This window comes from Calonectris borealis, chromosome 17 (genome assembly GCF_964195595.1).
Source record: "Calonectris borealis chromosome 17, bCalBor7.hap1.2, whole genome shotgun sequence".
Classification (NCBI taxonomy): domain Eukaryota; kingdom Metazoa; phylum Chordata; class Aves; order Procellariiformes; family Procellariidae; genus Calonectris; species Calonectris borealis.
The window spans coordinates 4,416,144-4,435,906 of NC_134328.1; the positions used below are offsets into that span (position 1 = coordinate 4,416,144).

At 43.5% G+C, this 19,763-nt stretch overlaps 1 protein-coding gene across 3 annotated transcripts in view; it reads left to right on the forward strand.

Moving 5' to 3' along the window:
* PTPRT (protein tyrosine phosphatase receptor type T) overlaps window positions 1-3,896 on the forward strand; it is a 458,488-nt gene extending 454,592 nt beyond the window's left edge. For all 3 annotated transcript variants that reach the window (XM_075166323.1, XM_075166325.1, XM_075166326.1), the window contains 3 exons: window positions 1,320-1,483; window positions 2,033-2,168; window positions 2,924-3,896. In XM_075166323.1, coding sequence (XP_075022424.1) covers window positions 1,320-1,483; window positions 2,033-2,168; window positions 2,924-2,977 — 354 coding nt within the window. In that variant the 3' untranslated portion in view covers window positions 2,978-3,896. The remainder of the gene's footprint in view (window positions 1-1,319; window positions 1,484-2,032; window positions 2,169-2,923) is intronic.
* The last annotated feature ends 15,867 nt before the right edge of the window (window positions 3,897-19,763 follow it).

A 19,763-nucleotide genomic window follows, 5' to 3' on the forward strand; every position in this document is an offset into this window, starting at 1 on the left:
TTCCTTTTTCATTTTTTCTAATCAGAAATGGAAACAGACTCCACAAATTACATTTCCATGCTGTTTAACACACCAGTCTCTGATTGTATGGTCAGAGGCTGTGCAGCAATTCAATCGTGACATTGCAGAGGGAACCTTGTGGTCCAACTATGCGAATTGATAAATCAGTTGCACATTCACCTTCCTGTATCCCAGGCCAGCTGCCTCTGAACCAGGGACAGCCTGGAAGTCATATAGCTAATGAGACTAAGGCTCTGTGACTCTCAGGATGAAGCTGGCTTGTAGATGCATGGCTGGCAGGGTGGAGGCTGTGAACTCACAGCTCTCTGCACCCATCTGTGTTCAACACTGTTGTGGTTTAAGCCAGCAGGCAGCCAAACACCACACAGCCGCTCACTCACTCCCCCCCTCAGTGGGACGGAGGAGAGAATCGAGTTAAAAAAAAAGTAAAATTCATGGATTGAGGTAAAGACAGTTTAACAGAACAGAAAAGAAAGGGAAAATAATAATAATAATGATGATAGTATGTACAAAATGAGTGATGCACAATGCAATTGCTCACCACCCGCCTGATGCCCAGCCAGTCCCCGAGCAGCGATCGCTGCTCCCCAGACCACACCTCCTATTTTATATACGGAGCATGACGTCATATGGTATGGAATACCCCGTTGGCCAGTTGGGTCAGCTGTCCTGGCTGTGCTCCCTCCCATCCTCTTGTGCACCTGGCAGAGCATGGGAAGCTGAAAAGTCCTTGGCCAGTGTAAACACTACCCAGCAACAACTAAAACATCAGTGTGTTATCAACATTATTCTCAACCTAAATCCAAAACAGAGCACTATACCAGCTACTAGGAAGAAAATTAACTCTATCTCAGCTGAAAACAAGACAAACACCAATGGCCACTGCTAAAATCTTTGAGGATCCTTCCCTGCCACAGTCCCCAGAGATTTTTTTGAGGGCCTTCTTTGCCTTTAGTTCTTATGGCACAACTAACCTCCAGCACAGGCTACGAGGAAAAACATATTTGATCTATTTGTACAGTTTGATGAGACTTCATTCTCTACTGGAAACAAAACAAGAGATCCTATGCACCTAGTTTCTGCCTGATTCTGTAATATTTAAGGTCATCATTGTTATCCAGATTACCGAAAAGCCCTTGTTTCCCCACCGTATCAGGTATCCAGAGTGGAGGATGTTAACATTGATGGTATCACATTCAGAGGGGAAGATGCCGTGTAACCAGTGCTCCCTGCTTTACCCTCTCTCTCTGCTTCCTGCCCCGTTCCATTTAGCATCTTGAAAATGCTCTTTGTTTTAGCCTCAGGACGGATATCGCATCGTTCAGCACCTGCAGTACATTGGCTGGCCAGCGTACAGGGACACCCCTCCTTCCAAACGCTCCCTCCTGAAGGTGGTCAGAAGGTTGGAGAAGTGGCAGGAACAGTACGATGGGAGAGACGGACGCACTGTTGTCCACTGCCTGTAAGTAGGACTGGAAAATGTCTGTAACCCCACGAAATGCCGTCTGAAGAGCACCGATCATGGATCTGGAAATTTGGTGGTTTGCCAGGCTGGGGAAAATGAAGTTAAATTACATTTGTAATAGAGTTCAAGTTAAATATTGTGCTACATTATAGCATCCTGGCCCAGAGATTTACTGATTGCGGTAAGGAGTAGCTGAAAAGGTTCTGCTGCTTTCTGTTGTGTAGGTAGGTCTCATGATTGGAGCCCAGACACAACCGAAGCAGCATTGCCACGTGTCCAGCTCCAACCACGCAGCTGCGAGGAGCAGCACTGCAGTCCCTGGGGCTTCCCTGTCTGCCACTGCCAGGGATCGGCTTTGCCCTTCCATCCCTGTCTCCTGCCGTGCAGGTCTCCGCTTTCACAAACCCTTGAACGTCCTGAACCAGTCCTTACGTTACAGACCTCTCCCAGTATACGTGGTGTGTGCGCTGTTGCCTAAGCAGTGCTTTCCTCCGTTCCCTCAGCCTTGCCTAGCTTCACGTGTTGCCCCTTTTCTTCTGCACCCAGGAATGGTGGGGGACGCAGTGGCACCTTCTGCGCCATCTGCAGCGTGTGTGAAATGATTCAACAGCAAAATATCATTGATGTGTTCCACATAGTGAAAACGTTACGGAATAACAAATCCAACATGGTGGAGTCACTGGTAAGCTTTTTTTCCTGCTCCTTACTCTACCCAGCGTATGCAGGGGGAATTTTAGGATGGGTAGAAAAATTCCATGGCTTAGCTCAGTGTGAATAAAAACAATCACAATGTAAAGCCATCAGAATTAAACCCAGTCCCATTTTAGCATGTGCAATGAATCCTCCGGTGCCACTGCTTCTCTCCGTGAGCAGACAGGGAGCGGCTCCCCTGGCAGCGTGCTGAACAGTGTCTCCCACACCTCGCTGCCTCCCGGAGGTTAAACCCCAAGTAGTTGTCACCATGGCATGGGGAGGCAGTGGGGTCTGTCCTCCTGTGCACCTGCACAGCCCGGTGCCTAATCTGTGACATGCCTTGAAACCAGGAACCTGGGATCCCAACCCCAGGCCTTGCTCCCTGCAACTGGAGAGACTAAACTGTCCTGAATTCCATCATCTCAATCGATCGCACTGAATTCTTTCCTCAAAAGCAATGCGCGCAATGAGGGCGTGAAGCAAATAGTGAATAGTCCATACTGTGGCTGTCTCTTTGAGTGTTTTTCTCTTTCATTGATGATACCATCTCTTAGCGATGCTTGTGCAGGATCACATAGAAATACAATTAATGTTTGCCTGGTCCTGCCGAACGGTAGGACCCTCCTCCAAGGAGGAAAGAGGTCCCTAAGAAAGAGGGAGGAAGCATTTCTGGCAGCTTGTAGAATGAGGCTCTGAAGAATTTACCCGTATCCTAATGTCACTGGTTTCTGTTCTTTTTTTCAGGAACAGTATAAATTTGTATATGAGGTTGCACTGGAATACTTGAGTTCCTTTTAGCCTAGTGGAGGGAGAGGAGCCTCTGAAATGCCAGACCCCAATCTCTGGCAGACGCTTCTCCCCACTCCCACACTGGAAGGCAGTAACAAGTGTGGGAAGGAAAACCTCTCCTTCCTGGAGCAAGAGACTGAGATTGCACAGACCTCGCTGGAAGGAGGAGATGATGCCTGTGTTTGCTGCTGCCTGCTTTCTATCAGAACATCTACTGCTTCTTAAATAACCTACTGTAAAAATTAGCAAAATGGGAGACAGGCTGAAAGACTGGACTTTCTAATCCCCTCTGACTTTTTCTCTCCTCTTTTGGATTGTATTTTTGCTCTCCTTGCTGCAGAGTGGGGAAAGAATGAAACCCTTAAGAAATTATCTTTTAAATGTCTCCTTTTTAATTTATAGTTTTGTTCTCGAATCCCAGTTTTTAATTTCTGAATTTCATGCAGCAGTCACTTGGAAAAAATGAGATAGCCATAGGGGATATATGAAGTGTTTCATTACAGTTTGTCTACCTTATCTGTTCCCTTTTATTTGTTTTTCCAAATGAAAAGGCCAACACAAAAAAACCCACTGGAATTCTCTTTCCATATGTAGTCCCTTTTAGCATGAAGATAGATGGTGGAGATGAGAAGCTGTTCATGGATTCACTGCCTTGGCTTCTACACAAATGTTTCCTCCCAGTTTCTGCTAGACTGCCAAGGCTGTGCATGAACCGGTTACATCTCTCTGGTCTGTGTTCCTTTCAGTGCTGGTGAAGCAATACCATTAATAAGTTTCCCAGCCACTTGAACCTTAAGGTTAAATATTTGCATCAAACAAATTGCATTTGTCTTGCAACTTTTGGTAACTTTGTTACCATATTTTTCAAGTATTTGCTGGGGTGCGGTGTGTCTTTGAAAAACAGGGTATAAAGTAGGTATTATTGATCATGTACTATGTATTATTATTTTTTATTTATTATTTGTATTGCTGTAGAACTTAGGACCCCTAGTCACGACAGGACCCTGCTGAACTAGGCACTGTGCAAACAGAGAACAAAGAAGGTTCCTGCTCAAGAGCTTAAAATCTGAAGGTAGTCTTAAAATTGGGTTTGGTCAAGATTTCCTCACTATTTCCAAACTGTTGTACAGTCAGATGTAGTTGAGTGATTTATTCAGATTTCCAGGCCCTACAAGCTTCAAAATGGTAACCCATCCAAGCTGCAGGAAAGGTGATGTACATACACAGAAACCTATTCTGACATGTGTTAAGAAAAGTGTTAGACCGGCACAGCAACTTACTTTCTTAAGCAAAACAGCTTTTTTTTTTGTTCTGCAAAAATGCCTGTGCAACTCTCCTTCTTTGAAACAAACACCAGATGTGTTTTGCCATGGTTCTGGATCTCACTCTGACTTCTTAGCAGCTAAGAAATTGCTTTTCTGAAAGAGTATGTTTAAGTAGTTAATCATTAAGGTCTGGAGGGTAATCTTGGATAAAAAAATAATTGGATGAACAAGGCCTTGTTCAGTATTTCAATTTAGCCATTTATTTATCTTGCGGGTGCGGGGATACGAGGTTGCTCTGTGTGTAAATTAGATTCTGGGAGATGTAGGTTTCTTCAAATACAGATTTGCTAAAAGATGGACTGAAGGTAAGAGTTTAAGGAAACTCCACTTTCTTACCACCCTGTAGTTTTCCACCCTCAGGTAAATACTTAGACTGTGCTGGGAGCTCTGTCATGTCAATGCCTGGCATAGAGCATGCCAGAAGTTCAAAAAATTTTGCTAATTCTGTATGTAAATTCAAAAGGCACCTCTGCTTCATGGTCATTCTTTTTCAATAGTCATACCTTTGCCTTGACAATGAAGGATGAAAATTAAATCTGATAAAAGCAACTCTCAACTCAAACATACCAGTATCTAACAAAATAGTTATCATCTCAAGACCTTCACCAGTCTAAGGAAGGATGCTTGGAACAGCAATAATCCTTTTCCTGCTAAGCAGAGGAGAGGCTTGCATAGGGCGCTGAGCTGCCTAGCTCATGTTCTTTCCAAGGAGCTTTGGGTTCTTGGCTTGTTCCAAGTGAATATCATGAAGGTCTTAAATGAGCTTGAACCACATTGTCCTTGATGTAGCCAGTGTGCCATAAAGTATCAGTGAGAACCTCCTCATGGTGCCTCTGCCCTGTTTCTAGTTGGTTCTTTCTGTTGCCTGCAAGAAATCACGAAATCACCTTTAGTTCCTATTGGGGCTGTAGGTGAATGTCTGGCGTCTCCTGAAACATACTGGGTTTAATTTTTTTTTTTCCTTTTGCTTCTAAGCATCACAAACCATTCTGCAGAAAAAATAGAAGGCAAAGCAAAACTGTGAGAGAAAAAGGAGAAGGCATAATATTAGTGTTTTGATTACAGGTGGCTTGCTGTAACAGTGCAGGTCAGGAGTTGGAGCCATTAGCAAAGAAGAGAGAAGAGGGAATCCTGATCCCAGAATGGGATTTTTCAACAACTGCCCTGGTAGGAAGAAACTACAAGTGAGCAAAGTGTTCATGACTTTGCTAACAGCAGAAGGCCAGAGGGAATCACTCTCTGTGGATACTATGGAAATATTAATTAGTATTTAGCATTCTGTTAATTTTACATGGAAACTAGCGTAGCGATAGGTCCCCGTCATGAGTTACCGAAGGACTAGTGCAAGCACTGAGCGTGAGAGCCAGGATAAAAGGAATAGAGAGGTAGAAGAAACGGGAATATGACTGAGATGTGAAGTGTAGGAGGTAGTTCAAGGCTTAACAGTGGCATGAAGGGAAGCGGATTAAAAAGCCAGAAGTAAGCCCATAGGAGGGATGTGCGCATGGAGAGAAGCAGGTGTTGGATAAGCAGAGCAGAATAGCACTTGCAATGGAGTTGTTTAAGGTCTTGGGGTAGGTTTCAATGTGTTTTCATAGTATGAAAAATGCTACTAAAGGGTCAGGTGCATGTATCAGTGTACCCACAGCAACTGGCCATGTGCTTTTAGCCCTCTGCAGATGCAAAGTGAGGTTAGCATAAACTGCAGGGAAAGATATTTAAGCTAAATTTTACCTTGTATTTGCAGGGAACAAGTTTAATGCAAATGTTGGTTACCACAGCCCGACTGTTAGTCACAGCTTATTATGTGGCAACTCAGCTGTGTGTCTCAACCGTCTTCTAATGTCCAGCCTACAATCCATGTGGAAAGATGCTCAGCAAACACTGCAGATTATGTTGCCAAACTGTTCTATCGTCATGCAGTTACGTTGCTTTTGGGGGACTGACCCAGCTCCAGTCTGTGTTGGCTCAGGGATCTTTATGCTGTTCCTCGCTGCACAATGCATATGTGCTGAATGTGAATTAATGACGAAGGGAATTGTGCAGAGGGAGAAATGAAGCTCTCTTTAAATAACCTTGTTACCTTGAGGTTGTTTAAACCATAGAGAACAGCCTATAGCAAAATAGGTAATGTGTTTGAAGCAAGATTATGGGTGATGGGTTTGTTTTCGCTGGGAGAGAGAGAAATTATGAGATGAGATAAAGGAGGTTTTCTCACTGCTGAAGGGATTGATAGTCAGGGTGAGCTCTCCAACCTAGGCATCCCCTGCTGTGGATAGAAAGCGATAATGTATGGTAGAAAATCTGAATTCCTTAATGACTGAATTTTAGGCTGGAAAAAGATGATATTGGCAACATTTGAATGGTCATAATGAAGATAAACATATTCCCATTCAGAGGTCCTTCAGGGGTGAGGGAGCACTGTTTATTAATAGCACAGTATCGATCTAAAGCGTAACCTGAAATACAGGGAACTAGAAATAGGTAAAGAAGGGTGGAGCAGGCGTGATTATCTCATACATGGGGTAACTAACATCTTAAATTATTAAGGGATATAACTGAAGCAAAGAATTCCAGAGCTATCTAGGCTGGCTGCTGGAGAAGGAAGATCCTGAGTTGTCTGCAGGAAAGAGGTAGACCAAAACCCCTAAAAGGTACAGTAGGTCTTAACAATCTGTTCTTTTTTTCTTTTTAGTTTTGTGTTTGGTGGTTTTGGGTTTGGTTTGGTTTTTTTTTTTAAATTAAGATCTCTGCAGGAGTTGTGTCCTATGCTGGCACTTTTTTTTTTCCTTATTCAAATTATCTGTAAGGAAAATGGCATTCGACCTCCTGCAAATAGACTTGAGGTACTTGTTTATTAATGTAAAGAAATGAGAGGGAGTACAATGTACATATGAAGGTAACTGAATCAGGACCTCTGGTGGCAAGCAAGCAAATGGGAATTTGGTGGGTTTATTTATGTCTGCAGATTGAAATAATTGGTATTCTCTGATCAGGGAAGTCTCTGGACTATGGTTAGAAGGAGGCCTTTCAATTTATGACTGAAATTCTTTAGCAAGGTTGCACGGAATTACGCCTGTGTTTGCCATACTCAGCTCCAGCCAGTTTTATTAATGTACTGGTGGGTCCCTCTGAATTTATTAACATTTTAGCCATTTATGTGAGCATTTTGGTCCACAGGAAACAGGCAGTTAGCAATGAAAGATTTTTACATGCATTGAAAAGCTGTAACTTTTGTGGCCTTCACCCCCAAATCAGTTTTTGTACCCCGTCTCTCCTGCTCAGCCCCTGCCCATGTGCACACACACGTCCAGGTAACTCCCAAAAGGCAGACAGAGATTTTGGGAAACACCTGTGACCCCGAATCAGTCTGGTCCCTGTAACTCTGTAGGGCAGAGGGGGGAATCCCAAAGCTTTTGCCTAGAGAAGCACATATTTGTGTGTCAGTAGTTTCCAAGCTTTTATTCTGGATCTGTAAATTCCCTGCAAAAAAAAGTCCAGTGGCAATGTGGACCCCACAGCAGTAGATTTAAGCCTGCAGCTGGTAGACTTTGTTTTCCATTTACTTTTCACAGGCCTTTTAGAAGTAGTTTGTAGGATTTCCCTTGGGAGTCTCAAGCCAGGGATTGCTGGTCACTGCTCTGGATGTCCTGTAGAGTCAGAGAAAGGAGAGAGGCTCCTGCAGCAGGTGATTCAGAAGGCAGATAAACCAGCTGCTGGCTGGAAGAGCAGGAAAGGAGGAGAAATCTCCTTTGGGAGAAACCAAACGTTGGAAGAGAAGGCAGATTAAATGGAGTCCTGAAACAGGTAGGAAACTTGCACCTCGTTCTTCCTCTCATTCTTGCACAGCTGCTCTTATATCTTTCTTCCTCTTCTGAGTTCGTGCCAAGATCATAAAAAACAGGTAATGCCACGTTCCACGCTGTGGAGCTCAGTGTAGACGGAGCAGTCAGAGTGTAACAGAAGGAATAAATCCTGAGGGACAAAGAGAAAAGGAGGTCTGCTTGAGAGAGGAATCTTGACGTACGAGGTGCCTCTATCTGTCACACTTGCAGAATTCTTAACAAGTCATCACAGAGCAGCGCACAGTCCTGACACGGTCCTGGACGTGTTCCACTCGGAAAACTTCGTTGTCCTGTAATAAATTTAAACAATCAACTCCATTACGTTGGTAGCACAGTTAACTTTTATGATATCTCCAGCCAGTGCAAGGGGCATTTCAAGAACTTGGTGTAGGTGAGCCTGCTGTATTTTCGTTAGAGATTCTTTCATTTGTCTTACGTGTACAAACTTCAGTCAACCCCAGTTTGTTAGAAAAATAAAGGGGGCCATGTGGCAGAAGTTATTCAGCATAACCACTGCCTTTGGGTCAAAAATTCAGTATACCTCCTGGGGGACTGTGGAATGGTAGAACAAACTACTGCGTCTTCCCTGCACAAACCTTTTCAGGAGTAGAAACAGGGGAGCCAGCTAATTAAAGTCAGGGAGACAGAAGTGAGTAATAAGGATTCTGTTAACCCTCCTGCGTTCCTGTTTATTTAGATTGCAGTCTTCTATAGCCATACATACATAATATACAATTTAAATGCAAGTGCTCTTCCTTTCCCTGTTCCCAAAAATACCTACAGCTCTTCTTTCATCGAGGGTGAGCCAGCAGCGTAGCAAGCAAAGCCCACTTTCTGCAGTTTTGGCAAGGACCACTAGGAAAATCTATCATGTATTATCTGTTCATTGACTTGGAAAAGGTATCAATCATCTTCCTCATATATCCTCATACTTCAAGAATGTACAATTTGCTGTAACAGTCAAGCAAAATCATACATTTTCATACATTGAGACGAAATCCTGGTGGTACCGAATGTGATGGAAAGAAAAAAGACAAAAAAAACTTGCTGACTTCCAGTGACCTTTAGTCTATATCTTTATTTGCTGTGTTAAAATATTTTAAAAGCCTCCCTTGTAAAAAATAAACTATACTCAGAATATCCTACAGTTTCATGTTGGACTACCGTAATTGTGAAAACCTGGCAGCTTTTTCAGTTTGTAAAAACATAAGAGATCTAAATTAGCCTTTCCATCTTTGTCCCAGCACATCTAGCAGATTTTTTACCACTATTCTGTTTTCAACCTGAGCCTTAAAAAACAAAATAATGCAGCAGACTGGATGACAGATGCTGGTGTTCCCATAGTGTTTCCTGGTGGAAAAAATAATTAAAAAAGAATGAAACGAGAAAAGAACAAACTAAAATGTTTTTCTTGCAACTCAGTTCTGCATGAGCTGTTTCGAAGAAGTATAAACATGAGCCAGTCCACACCAATTTGTCTGGAGCAAGGACTTGCGTGTTGCAAGGTGAAGGTACGCTCTAGATGTACCCTTTGGGACCAGTCCTGATCTTCTGTACGTGGGTTTCCAACAGCATAGTGATTGCTTTATTGGAGGTGCTTGTCGCAGAATGAGTGCTTCAGTGGAGATATTTTTCATTGGGACATCTGATACCCCGAAACGCTACTATTTGGGGGACTTTGTGAGATACGTCAAATGTGTTGCACTATGGAGATTTATTTCCTTGTGTGAGTACATCATCTTTCAATGAGGACCTCCAGGAAATCTTATTTGTGTGAAATTCCGAAAGGCAGTGCATTTGCAGGGATGGAAGTGGGAGTGTGGCCAGCACTTTACGAGCTTTCGTGAATTTAGATTTTCTAAAAACAGACTCCCAGGACAAATGATGGTCCGTTGTTTGCATTGCTGAAAGTCTAACCAGACTTCATGTGCTGGACTTTCATGTACCTGGAACAGAACTGGCATTACCCCCTCATCGCCCCTGTAGCCCTTTCTTACATCTCCAGCATTTAAACGCTGTACTTTTATGCCAAAAGTTTGAGCTGTATCCTTAACACATCCTTTAACCCATACTTGCTAACCACGTGGACAAAATTCACTCCCACATTGATTTAATCTCCTTCACCTCCTTCCCCCCCGCTCCATCCACACCAATCCTGTTGAAATTAAGATGTGCTAGCATCACTTGTTGCCAGATCGTCACTACTTCACACAGCAATGCTGTGGCTGCATCTGGATCAGCAGTATCCTATTCCAGCTCCCTGGACGCATTTTGCCAGCAGGAGGAGTGCTGCATGAGAGCTAGTCTCTGCTGTTGCGATGCTGCCCCCCTCTCCCTCCCTTTTGGCCTTTATGGATTACTGGTGAAACTCACTTGTACAGTTTGGATGTTTGATAGATAAAGCACGTATGAAAAAAAAAAGGAAAAAAATATAAATACAAAAATCTCAACACTGTGCATTCAGTGTCTTTTCTTTCTAGCTTAAAAGAAGGAAAGTAAATAATGTCAAGTCAATGAATATCAGATATATTTTTTGACTGTACATTACAGTGAAGTGTAATCTTTTTTTTACAACTGCGAGTCCATCTTATTTATTCTTGTAAATGTTCCCAGACAATGTTTGTAATATGGGCTGTGTTGCAAATCCATAAAATAAATCTGTGATCTGAGATTAATGTTTTACTAAGAGACTCTTGTACTTGTGCCTTTTCTTTGCACTTAGAGGGGACAATGCATTGCAAGTAGTACTGCTAGAAATGATGGGGTGATTGCGTGGAAAAAAACAAGACCAGCCTCTTGTCCCAGTGATGGGCAGCTGGCTTTGCGTCATGGTGGTCATTCAGGAGGAGCTCAAGAGCAGCAAAGAGAATTCACTGGGCCCTTCAGTCTAGCTGCAGATTTTGAGTCAGTCCTCTCAGAAAGCCTGTGTATGTGAGCTAAGTATGTTTGAACATTAGTCTTGGCAGCATGGGTTAGAGCAAAGCATATTTTTGCAACATTTTCCTTCTAACGGGTATTACTATGTTGTTTCCTTGGTATTCGAGTGCTGAATAGAGATTGCTAATAAGTTACTAAGATTTTTCTGGTGTTTTCTATAGACAGATATACAAGGGGGTTTTTTGTGCAGATGTTGCATGCCAAACCCACCACAGGATGTGGGTGTCAGTAGTGAATATTTTCACACATTTACCAGCAGGTGCCATCTTCTGGTCTTCTACCCTCATTTATCAGATGGCGGTGCTTACCATCCAGTCCAGTTAGTGCAAAGGAGTAGACTGTAGGCAAGAAAGTAGACAAGGCTCCTGTGCTCTGAAGACCGCCTTATTCCCAGAATACATGCAGGAGTGCGTCAAGATTCACAGCTTAGAGCGTCAGAGCAGGAGAGTCCAGTCATGCTACGCTCATACAAGCCAACTGATAAGAACGACTCTTTTTGGCATTGTAAGTTAGCCTTACTTCAAAAAAAAAAAAAAAAAATAGGCATCTTAACAAGGATGATGTAGCTCCTGTTTTTTTTAAAGCATAGTAAATCTACCTTGGAAGCATACTTTACTATTCCTTTCTGTACATATTCACTATTTTCTTTTGAAAATACTTTGTTCTAATTCTTCATTGCTATGAACAAAACACTGTTACTGCACTAGGTATCAGTGTTTGGCTCAGATACAGGTGTTTTTCATTGGCCTGATGAAGCAAACTCCCCACCTTAATTGTGGTGAACATCCAGATGTAACAACTATTTATTCAAAGGGATGGTTATAATGAGGTTAGACAATATAAAACACCCTTCAGTTACCCAGAGTTATCGTTATGCCAGGGAGCCAGTTAGAAGAAGTTGATACCAAAGAAAGCTCCTCACCACAGTGTTAGATTGAGAGGAAATTTTACCCGTACAGTCCTAACTCTTTAACGGAGACAGTTGTATATTTATAGTGATTAATTACAGTTCATCTTGGCACTTTATCCAGATTTATCCAAAATATTTTGCTGACACCTGATACTAATGTTGCACTCATGGAAGGTAACCAGCAGAGACAGCTCTGCCGTACTCCAGGTGGTCTTACACAGATGCACGTTGAAGCGCCAGCGCTGAGAAGCAGACACAAATTCACCTTTCTGTCCTCTTGTCTGCCCAGCACGAGGAAAGCATTGGGTTAACGGTGCTGGGGGAAGACGGGTGCAGAAGCCTGAAACCCACTGGGGTTCAAAGCGCTTCACACCCTGTTGCTGTTGCGGTGACCGGCACGTGCCAAGGCGTGAAGCCGGTAGACGTTTTGTCCAGGTCAGTGTCCTGGTTTCGGCTGGGATAGGGTTAAATTTCTTCCTAGTGCTGTGTTTTGGATTTAGTATGAGGAGAATGTTGATAACACACTGATGTTTTCAGTTGTTGCTAAGTGCCCTCCTAGTCCAAGGACAGCTCCCGTGCCTACTGACTGAGCTAGGTACACGAGATGGGAGGGAACGTAATCAGGACAGCCAGCCCAGCTGGCCAATGGGGCATTCCATACCATGTGACGTCATGCTCAGTATATGAAGGGTAGGCGCGATCCAGGAAGTACCGATCGTTACTTGGTTATCGGTCAGCGCGGGTGGTGAGCAATTGCATTGTGCATCACTCATTTTGTATATTCTATCATTATTTATTATCATTATTCTCCCTTTTCTGTTCTATTAAACTGTCTTTATCTCAACCCACGAGTTTTTCTCACTCTTACCCTTCCGATTCTCTCCCCGTCCCACTGGGGGGGCGGGGGGAGTGGGTGAGCGGCTGCGTGGTGTTTGGCTGCCTGCCCGGTTAAATCACGACAGTCAGTCACTGCCTTCACATATCAGCTGCTACTTTTCATCCATCCCCACGATAACCAGCACCATCATACTGATACTACTGCGAGGTCTTCCGAGTCTGACAGACACTCTGCCTCAGCTGAAGCTCCCACAAGTTAAACCTTCAAATATCACATCTCAGGCAGAGCTGACGGTGCAGCTGCTGTTTAAGAGCAGGCGGCAGAACCGGCCTTCCTCAGGCTTGGCTCTGCATGATTGTCCAGTTGTCGAACTCTGGGGAGGGAGCATGGATGACTATCTTGCCTCTCCAGAGGGTGAGTCTGTCTTGGATAAAGCAGTCTGAGGCGGGGGGGTTGGATTGTCCTCTGGATGTACCTGTTTTGCTCCACTGATGGATTTATCTAGGTGACCAATACTGACTTGGGCAACTAATTCTGAGATGTCTGCAGTTAGATGAGATGTGTTTCCCCGATTAGTAGATATCTGCAAGCAAATGACCTGTGTCATAAATAAGATGGCATTAAAACGGCATAAAGAGAGAAGGAACAGATTTAATGCTTCTTGCTTATGCTTGGAAATTCTTCTGAGCCATCTAGCCTGGCCGTTTCAAGTCCTCTCTTTCTTTTGTCAAGTCCCACATTTGAAAAACAATGAAAAATATTTTTTTTAAAAAATGCTGTTCTGTGTTAATTTTACTTTGTACACTGAGGTATAACTTTAATTTACAGGAACTAAACCAAATAAAAAGACTTGTACTCTTTCTTGAAATGATCTTGTTTTTTGTGAGTTATTTCTGTGTCTATTTGACATTTTGAGTATGTCATATTTCGTAGTAAAAGTGTATTTATGAATGGCTTGCAAAAGTTTATCCATAAAGTGTTTCTATATTGTGAATCAGTAGCTAGAGAGCATTTATGCTACAGGTCAATAGGATTACTGAAAAGTCTGTAACATTTACTGATGTGTTTATAAACACCTATAATGTACTCTTTCTGCCAAAAGCAATATAATATTTAGTACTCCTTTATTAATACATCGTAAATGATATACTGTTTAGATAAACTGTAACCTGATGGAATTTTCAGCAATGTGGTGAAATAGCTTTTTTATTGCATATATAAATGGTTCCCTCTAAAACAACTGTGAGAGAAAGCCCAGCTTGCATATAGAAAAACCAGTGAAATATGCAGAACCTTGTTCTGGAGATGGATAAAGCCAGAAGTTTCTAGCAATAACCCCCTCAGTAGGCTCACATATAGGATGAATGTGAGCCTTGTCCATGTAGGATCAAGAGGCTGAAGAGCTTGTACTAAATATCCTTTTTATTTGAAATTTCCGAAGGTGTTCCTGGGAGTATCCTTTCACTTACGTTTGATGACTAAGTATGCTGAGAAGGAAGGAGAGGCCACCAGTTATTGCCTGAGCCTGTTATGTAGGACACACTTAGCTCAGCTCTGAGCTCCACCACGGACTTACCGTCTGTTTTCGGGAAAGTTAGGTTGCTGGTGCTTACAACGGTGAGTTTGTAATGGCCTTCTCTGGTACAATGCCCGATTGTGGGATATCACAAATGCAAGGTGACTCCTAGATGGATCTTTCTTGCAAGTAACGTGCTGAATTGTGCTTGAACTGACGCAGACTTTTTCCATCCATAGGATCCATGCAGGGCTTCTAACCCAACAGCGGAGCGTGCCAAGAGCACATGCAGCAGGAATCCCCGTTCAGGATTGAGATAGTCCGGTTTTGTGCATCCCTCTTGCAAATGAACCTGTTCCATCAGCAAAGTAGGGAAGCGATTGTGCGTGCAACTCTGTGTGCAAGAGTGTGTGTGTGTGCGCTTGTGTGTCTTCTGTCACCTCCTCCTCCTCCTAAAAGCTGGGCACAAATATACCTCTAAAACAAGAGCGACCGGAAGGCTTTGTTGGCCGTGTTTAAACAATCCAGAGTGTTGACAATGAAAGAACGGGTTGTCTGGGAAAATGCTGGTGATGTGCAAAGAACCAAAATTATTGTTTATTCTGGTGCCATAGGAACTATCTTGCAAAGAAAAATAGGCTTTGACAAAGGAGGTAATGAGCAACCCCAGTTCTCTGTGCTTGTGTGTACACGCAGTTGAGTTATAATTACACCACACGGCTGAATGTGCGAATACACCGCTTGTAAGCAGCCAGTTTCCAGCTCATTTGTATAACAAGAGGCATCACAACATGCGATACTGGTTCCTGTGCTGGTTGGGGTATGAAGGATTAGCTGTGGCTAAATTAATACCAAAATCCAAAATAAGCACTTGGCTTGTTTCTACTCTGGATCGTAATGAAATTGCTTGGTTTTCAGAGGTTGTATGTCGAAATTATGTTAGTCTTTACGGATCTGTTTTTCAGCTTACTCGACACCAATGGTAACACCCTCTCCACAGCGGCAGACAGAAACTTTGCTTAAGAAACATGCATGGTATAAGAGAAAGGTTTCTTTGACATTTGGGGAGGGGTTTATTGCTTCCAGTCGAGGAGGTCCTCCACACATCCCTTAACCCGTCTTCTGCACAAAACTCAGAGACTTGTTGCTCAGCCTTGCATTGCTCAGAGCTGTTTTGTATCCAGGTGAAGAAAGAACTAAGTGCTGCTATTCTTTTTTAGTAACATTTTACACTAAAGCCTTGAGCCTGCAAGCATTTTATAATGAATGGTATCTGTTATGTATGTTCACTGCTTGCTGTGTTACTGGTATACGACCCTTTTTTTTTAATCTGGCTCACTCCAGGTTTCACTGTCTAAAAATGTTCTTGTTCTAGCAGGTGTTGAAATAAAACCCCCAGCTCTAGAAATTCAAATCCCTCTTGGTGCGGGTGTGCTCACCCTGCAGCCTGGTCAGGACTGAAGTGTGAATCTGTGGCTTGGCCCAAGCTCAGGTTTGGAAAATGAGAAGCAAGTGAGTCTGGGGAGAGGGCTTTGCCCCTGCTCCAGCTCCCTCCGCTCCTCTCGGACAAGTCGCAGCCCCTCGCCCTCCTCCACCCTCAACTGGTGGGCAGGGTCCAAGGGAAATGGGTCCCCAGCCCCCCATCCCTTTTTAAACGGAGTAGCTGCAAAAACATTCATCATGCCATGAATAAGTATTAAGTCAAAACTCAGTTTGGGCTGTAAACATGCAAATAATTCTCTTTGACAAACTCCTGCTGCTGCTGTTGATTATGTGAATCAGCTTTGCAAGTTTGGAGACTAATTTTTGCAAATTGCAGCTTGGAAATGATAGAACCGGGCTAAAAAGACACACTAACATTGTGGAAATATAAAGCAGATAGTAGCTTGCTGAAAGAGAATGGATCTCTGTGGGTACCAAACGTTGTAACAGGTTTTGGTCTGAAAGCGTGTTGAATAATGTCAGAATTTTATCTGCATCGGTCTGTGGAAAACACTGCCCTTTCTTCAATGCTGCTACTTTTTTGTCTGCTGCTGTTAAAGCAATTTTCTCACTGTGGACCCTGCATGAAACTGCTTGAGCTGTGGCAAGCCTTTGCAAGCAGAGACCACGAGGAGATCAGAGAGGAACGTTTATTCCTGGGAATCGTACTGGATTTTTAGGGAGCTAACTCCATCACTTCAGGATGCACTTCCAAAAAAGGGGAGGCTTGGAAGTTATCGGTCCCAAAGCAAGCTCTGAGGGGTTGATAAGAACGTGGTGCACCCTTTGAACCTGAAGGGGCAACCTTGAAAAAAGGCATTGCAGATGGATTTAACCATTTTGGTAAATGCAGTCACAAAGAGTGGAACGATGAAAATGAAATGTTTTCCTGACATGTTCCATCCAATTTGAAATGACCTAAGCACTGAAATCACTTTCTGTTGCTTTTTCCTTACCTTGTTTGGTGGTCTTCCTTGGAAAGCAATTTTCTTTGGGCGTCATATCCTGGTGTGAAGCTGCCTGGTGGGTAAGGTGACAGCACAGCATAGGATGCTCCAACAGCCGGGGCCTCCGGAAAGGGAGATTCACGGTCATTTGGATTAAATATCATTTTGATCTTACTGGCATTTTGCACCTTCACTTTTGGGCAATCCAGGCTTGTTTTTTCTTACAAGTTGAACTTCTGTAACTACTCTGTTTTGTATTAGGACGTACGTATATCTCTTTATGTCCTCTATATGTATGTCCTATATATGTATGTAGAATACACATATACACAACATGTAGTGCTTTTGTGCTTTATGCTCACAGCTTTTACGCCACTTCGCGTGGGGTTATCTAGCAAGCTCGAGGCTGTATACGTTCTCTTGGGAAGGTGTTAGCCAGGGAGGACGTGTGCTGGAGTGATACCTGGTGGAAGGGGTGTGGGGGGTGTTTCTTCCATCATCACAAAGGCCACATTTTGATGTCTTGGGAATTTTCTCCCAAACCTTTCCAAACTTTGCTGTTTATTTTGAACGTGACTGCTGTTTCCCTTAGCAGGCGCTGTGAGGACATGGCTGATCAGGTGACAATGTAGTTTTTCTTACAATTCCACATCTCAGTTCAGTGTGGGAAATTATAGAGGCCTAAAACCCTTTCCTGTTTCTGCTATACCCAGTGCCCAAGCATTTCCATCGAGCTGAATTGAGTTAGGACTTTACCTTAATTTATATCACTCCTTTTGGAGGAACGTTGGTGCGCTAGGAGGGGGCTGTGTTTGTTCATCAGCACGGCAGGAACTGTGGGCTGAGAAGCAGGGGAGGCTACTAGGTAGTGAACGGAGAATTTAAATTTCTGAAAGCTCTCTTAAACCTGTTCAAATCTCTGTGCTGTGTAGATAAGGCCAAGCTGTTGTATGAGCTGACACAGTAGGAACAAACTTCTGGCATATGCGCAGCAGTTACAGCATTAGAATTGTAAAGCACCTTTTTTCTTTTTTTTTAATCAAGGTAGGAACAAGATTGAAGGGATGATTTGTGTTGTGTGTTTTCTGCTACAAACAGGAAAAATCAAGAGGGGTTGGAAAGGAGGTGAGGAATCTGAGCAAAGACGAACAGTCTGATCTAATCAATCTGGTTGCCTCAAATGGCATCACTATTTTACCTCACTTACCTTTTTTTCTCAGGATATCACAGATTTTAGTGTCCTTTAAATGAGTAAGGACACTCTCATGCCTCTTCCCTGACGCAATCGTTCCTTCAAGGAAGTATTAACCTAGAATCTGTGCCTAACCTACCTTTTACCTTTATCTTGGTGATAAAAATGTACAATGAGCTGGAAGCAAGTGGATTTGTTTTTCCGCTTAGAGACTTGTTTGGATCGGTACGAAGAGGTAACAGCAGGCAGCCTGGGCTTCAGCCAAACCCCGGGACCCTTCGGCGTAAAGGGTTTGTTTTCTTTGGCTCCACAGCCAAGTAGGAATCTAACAGACTTAAAAACTTCGGAGACCCTGACTTCCACCCAAAGGAGAACATAAGCCTATTTCAAAATGGTGACGACTTCAGGTCTAAAACATTCTGCAAACATACACAAAGCAAACATTACCGAGTCCCGTAAGTATGTGATGTGTGTCACCCAGCGAAACACCTCCGCGCGGACCTGCACTCTGTCTCTCCGGTTTCCCTCTCCTCTGCCCACTCTGACAGAGGCTGCTGCAAAGCTCTGAGCTATGTTGGAAGTGCTGCCTTTAAAGTTTGAGTGCTATGGTCTAGCCCTGGTTATAGTCATGCTGCAGGAAAAAAATTGTGTATTAATGTATTTTCTGATTGCAAAAGTACTACATTAACCTGAAGCTTAGGTATAGCCATGCTTCTTAAGGAATTGATGAGGCAGAATTTTCTGTCACAATGGACTAGATGATTGTTGTAGGTCCCTTCCAACTAAACGATTCTATTCTATACAAAAACCACTTGAAATGGTAAAGGAAAAGACTGCATGTAAGGTCAAGTGCATTGCTCTGTGGCTGTATTCTCGAAACAAAATCCTAGGATGTTCCCAAACAGTGGAGAGAGTGGTGCAGGACCTGGAAATGCTCTAAAATGGAGGGAATCAGAGGAAAAGAATGAAGGAACTCAGAGCAATTTCTTCAAAATCCACAGGCCACAAAGTGTAGCAGCCAGACTGTAGAAGACCTCCTTACCCTACTGCACACTGAGCAGACAAAAATCTGCGTCCTTTGATACCCTTTGTGGTCCAGCCAGCTGTGGGGTTCAGATCTGCTGCCAAAGGCAAGCAGAGCTGCTCCCCTACTACCGGCTGCTTTACAAAGCGGCTGCAGCCCATGGGGAAAGGACCAAGCGAGGACCACTGGGCTCTCCGGGCAAATAGTCCTGTGTGCCAGAGCTGACAGAGGTAGAGCATCCCTTCAGGCAGCCATTTGAGAGAGACACCAAATAGGAGCAGGTATCTTTATTAATCTATGGATACTTTAAAGCACAAATATGCAATCTCTAATTAGACATGAGGCAAGTGGAGACTGCTCTGGAGTGCCAGAGTACGTCAGTCCTGGCGCGCGTGCTTGGTGCTGCCGGTGCTCTGTGGGTGTTAGCCAGCCCGTTCGTGTCGAGCGCCTGCGGTTGGGGGGGTGAACCTCCTACCTCTGGTCTTGAACGCGGGGGAAATCCTTGAACTAAGTAAAGGAGAGAAGATGCCGATGGCTGCTTTTGTCACAGGACTCAGACATCAGCAGAGAGCGAGCGATGTTAAAAATGAACTAACGAGCATTGTTAACAACACCAAAACTGCTGCCTCCAGGCAACATTTTGCCAGCTTCATCCAAGGTTTCCTCTCTTTCAGCTCAATATACCAATTAAACTATGACCAAAGCAGGAAATGTTATAGTTTTATTTTTAAAGAACATAAACAATAGCATTTTATAAATGCAGCAGTTTCCCTTTGTCC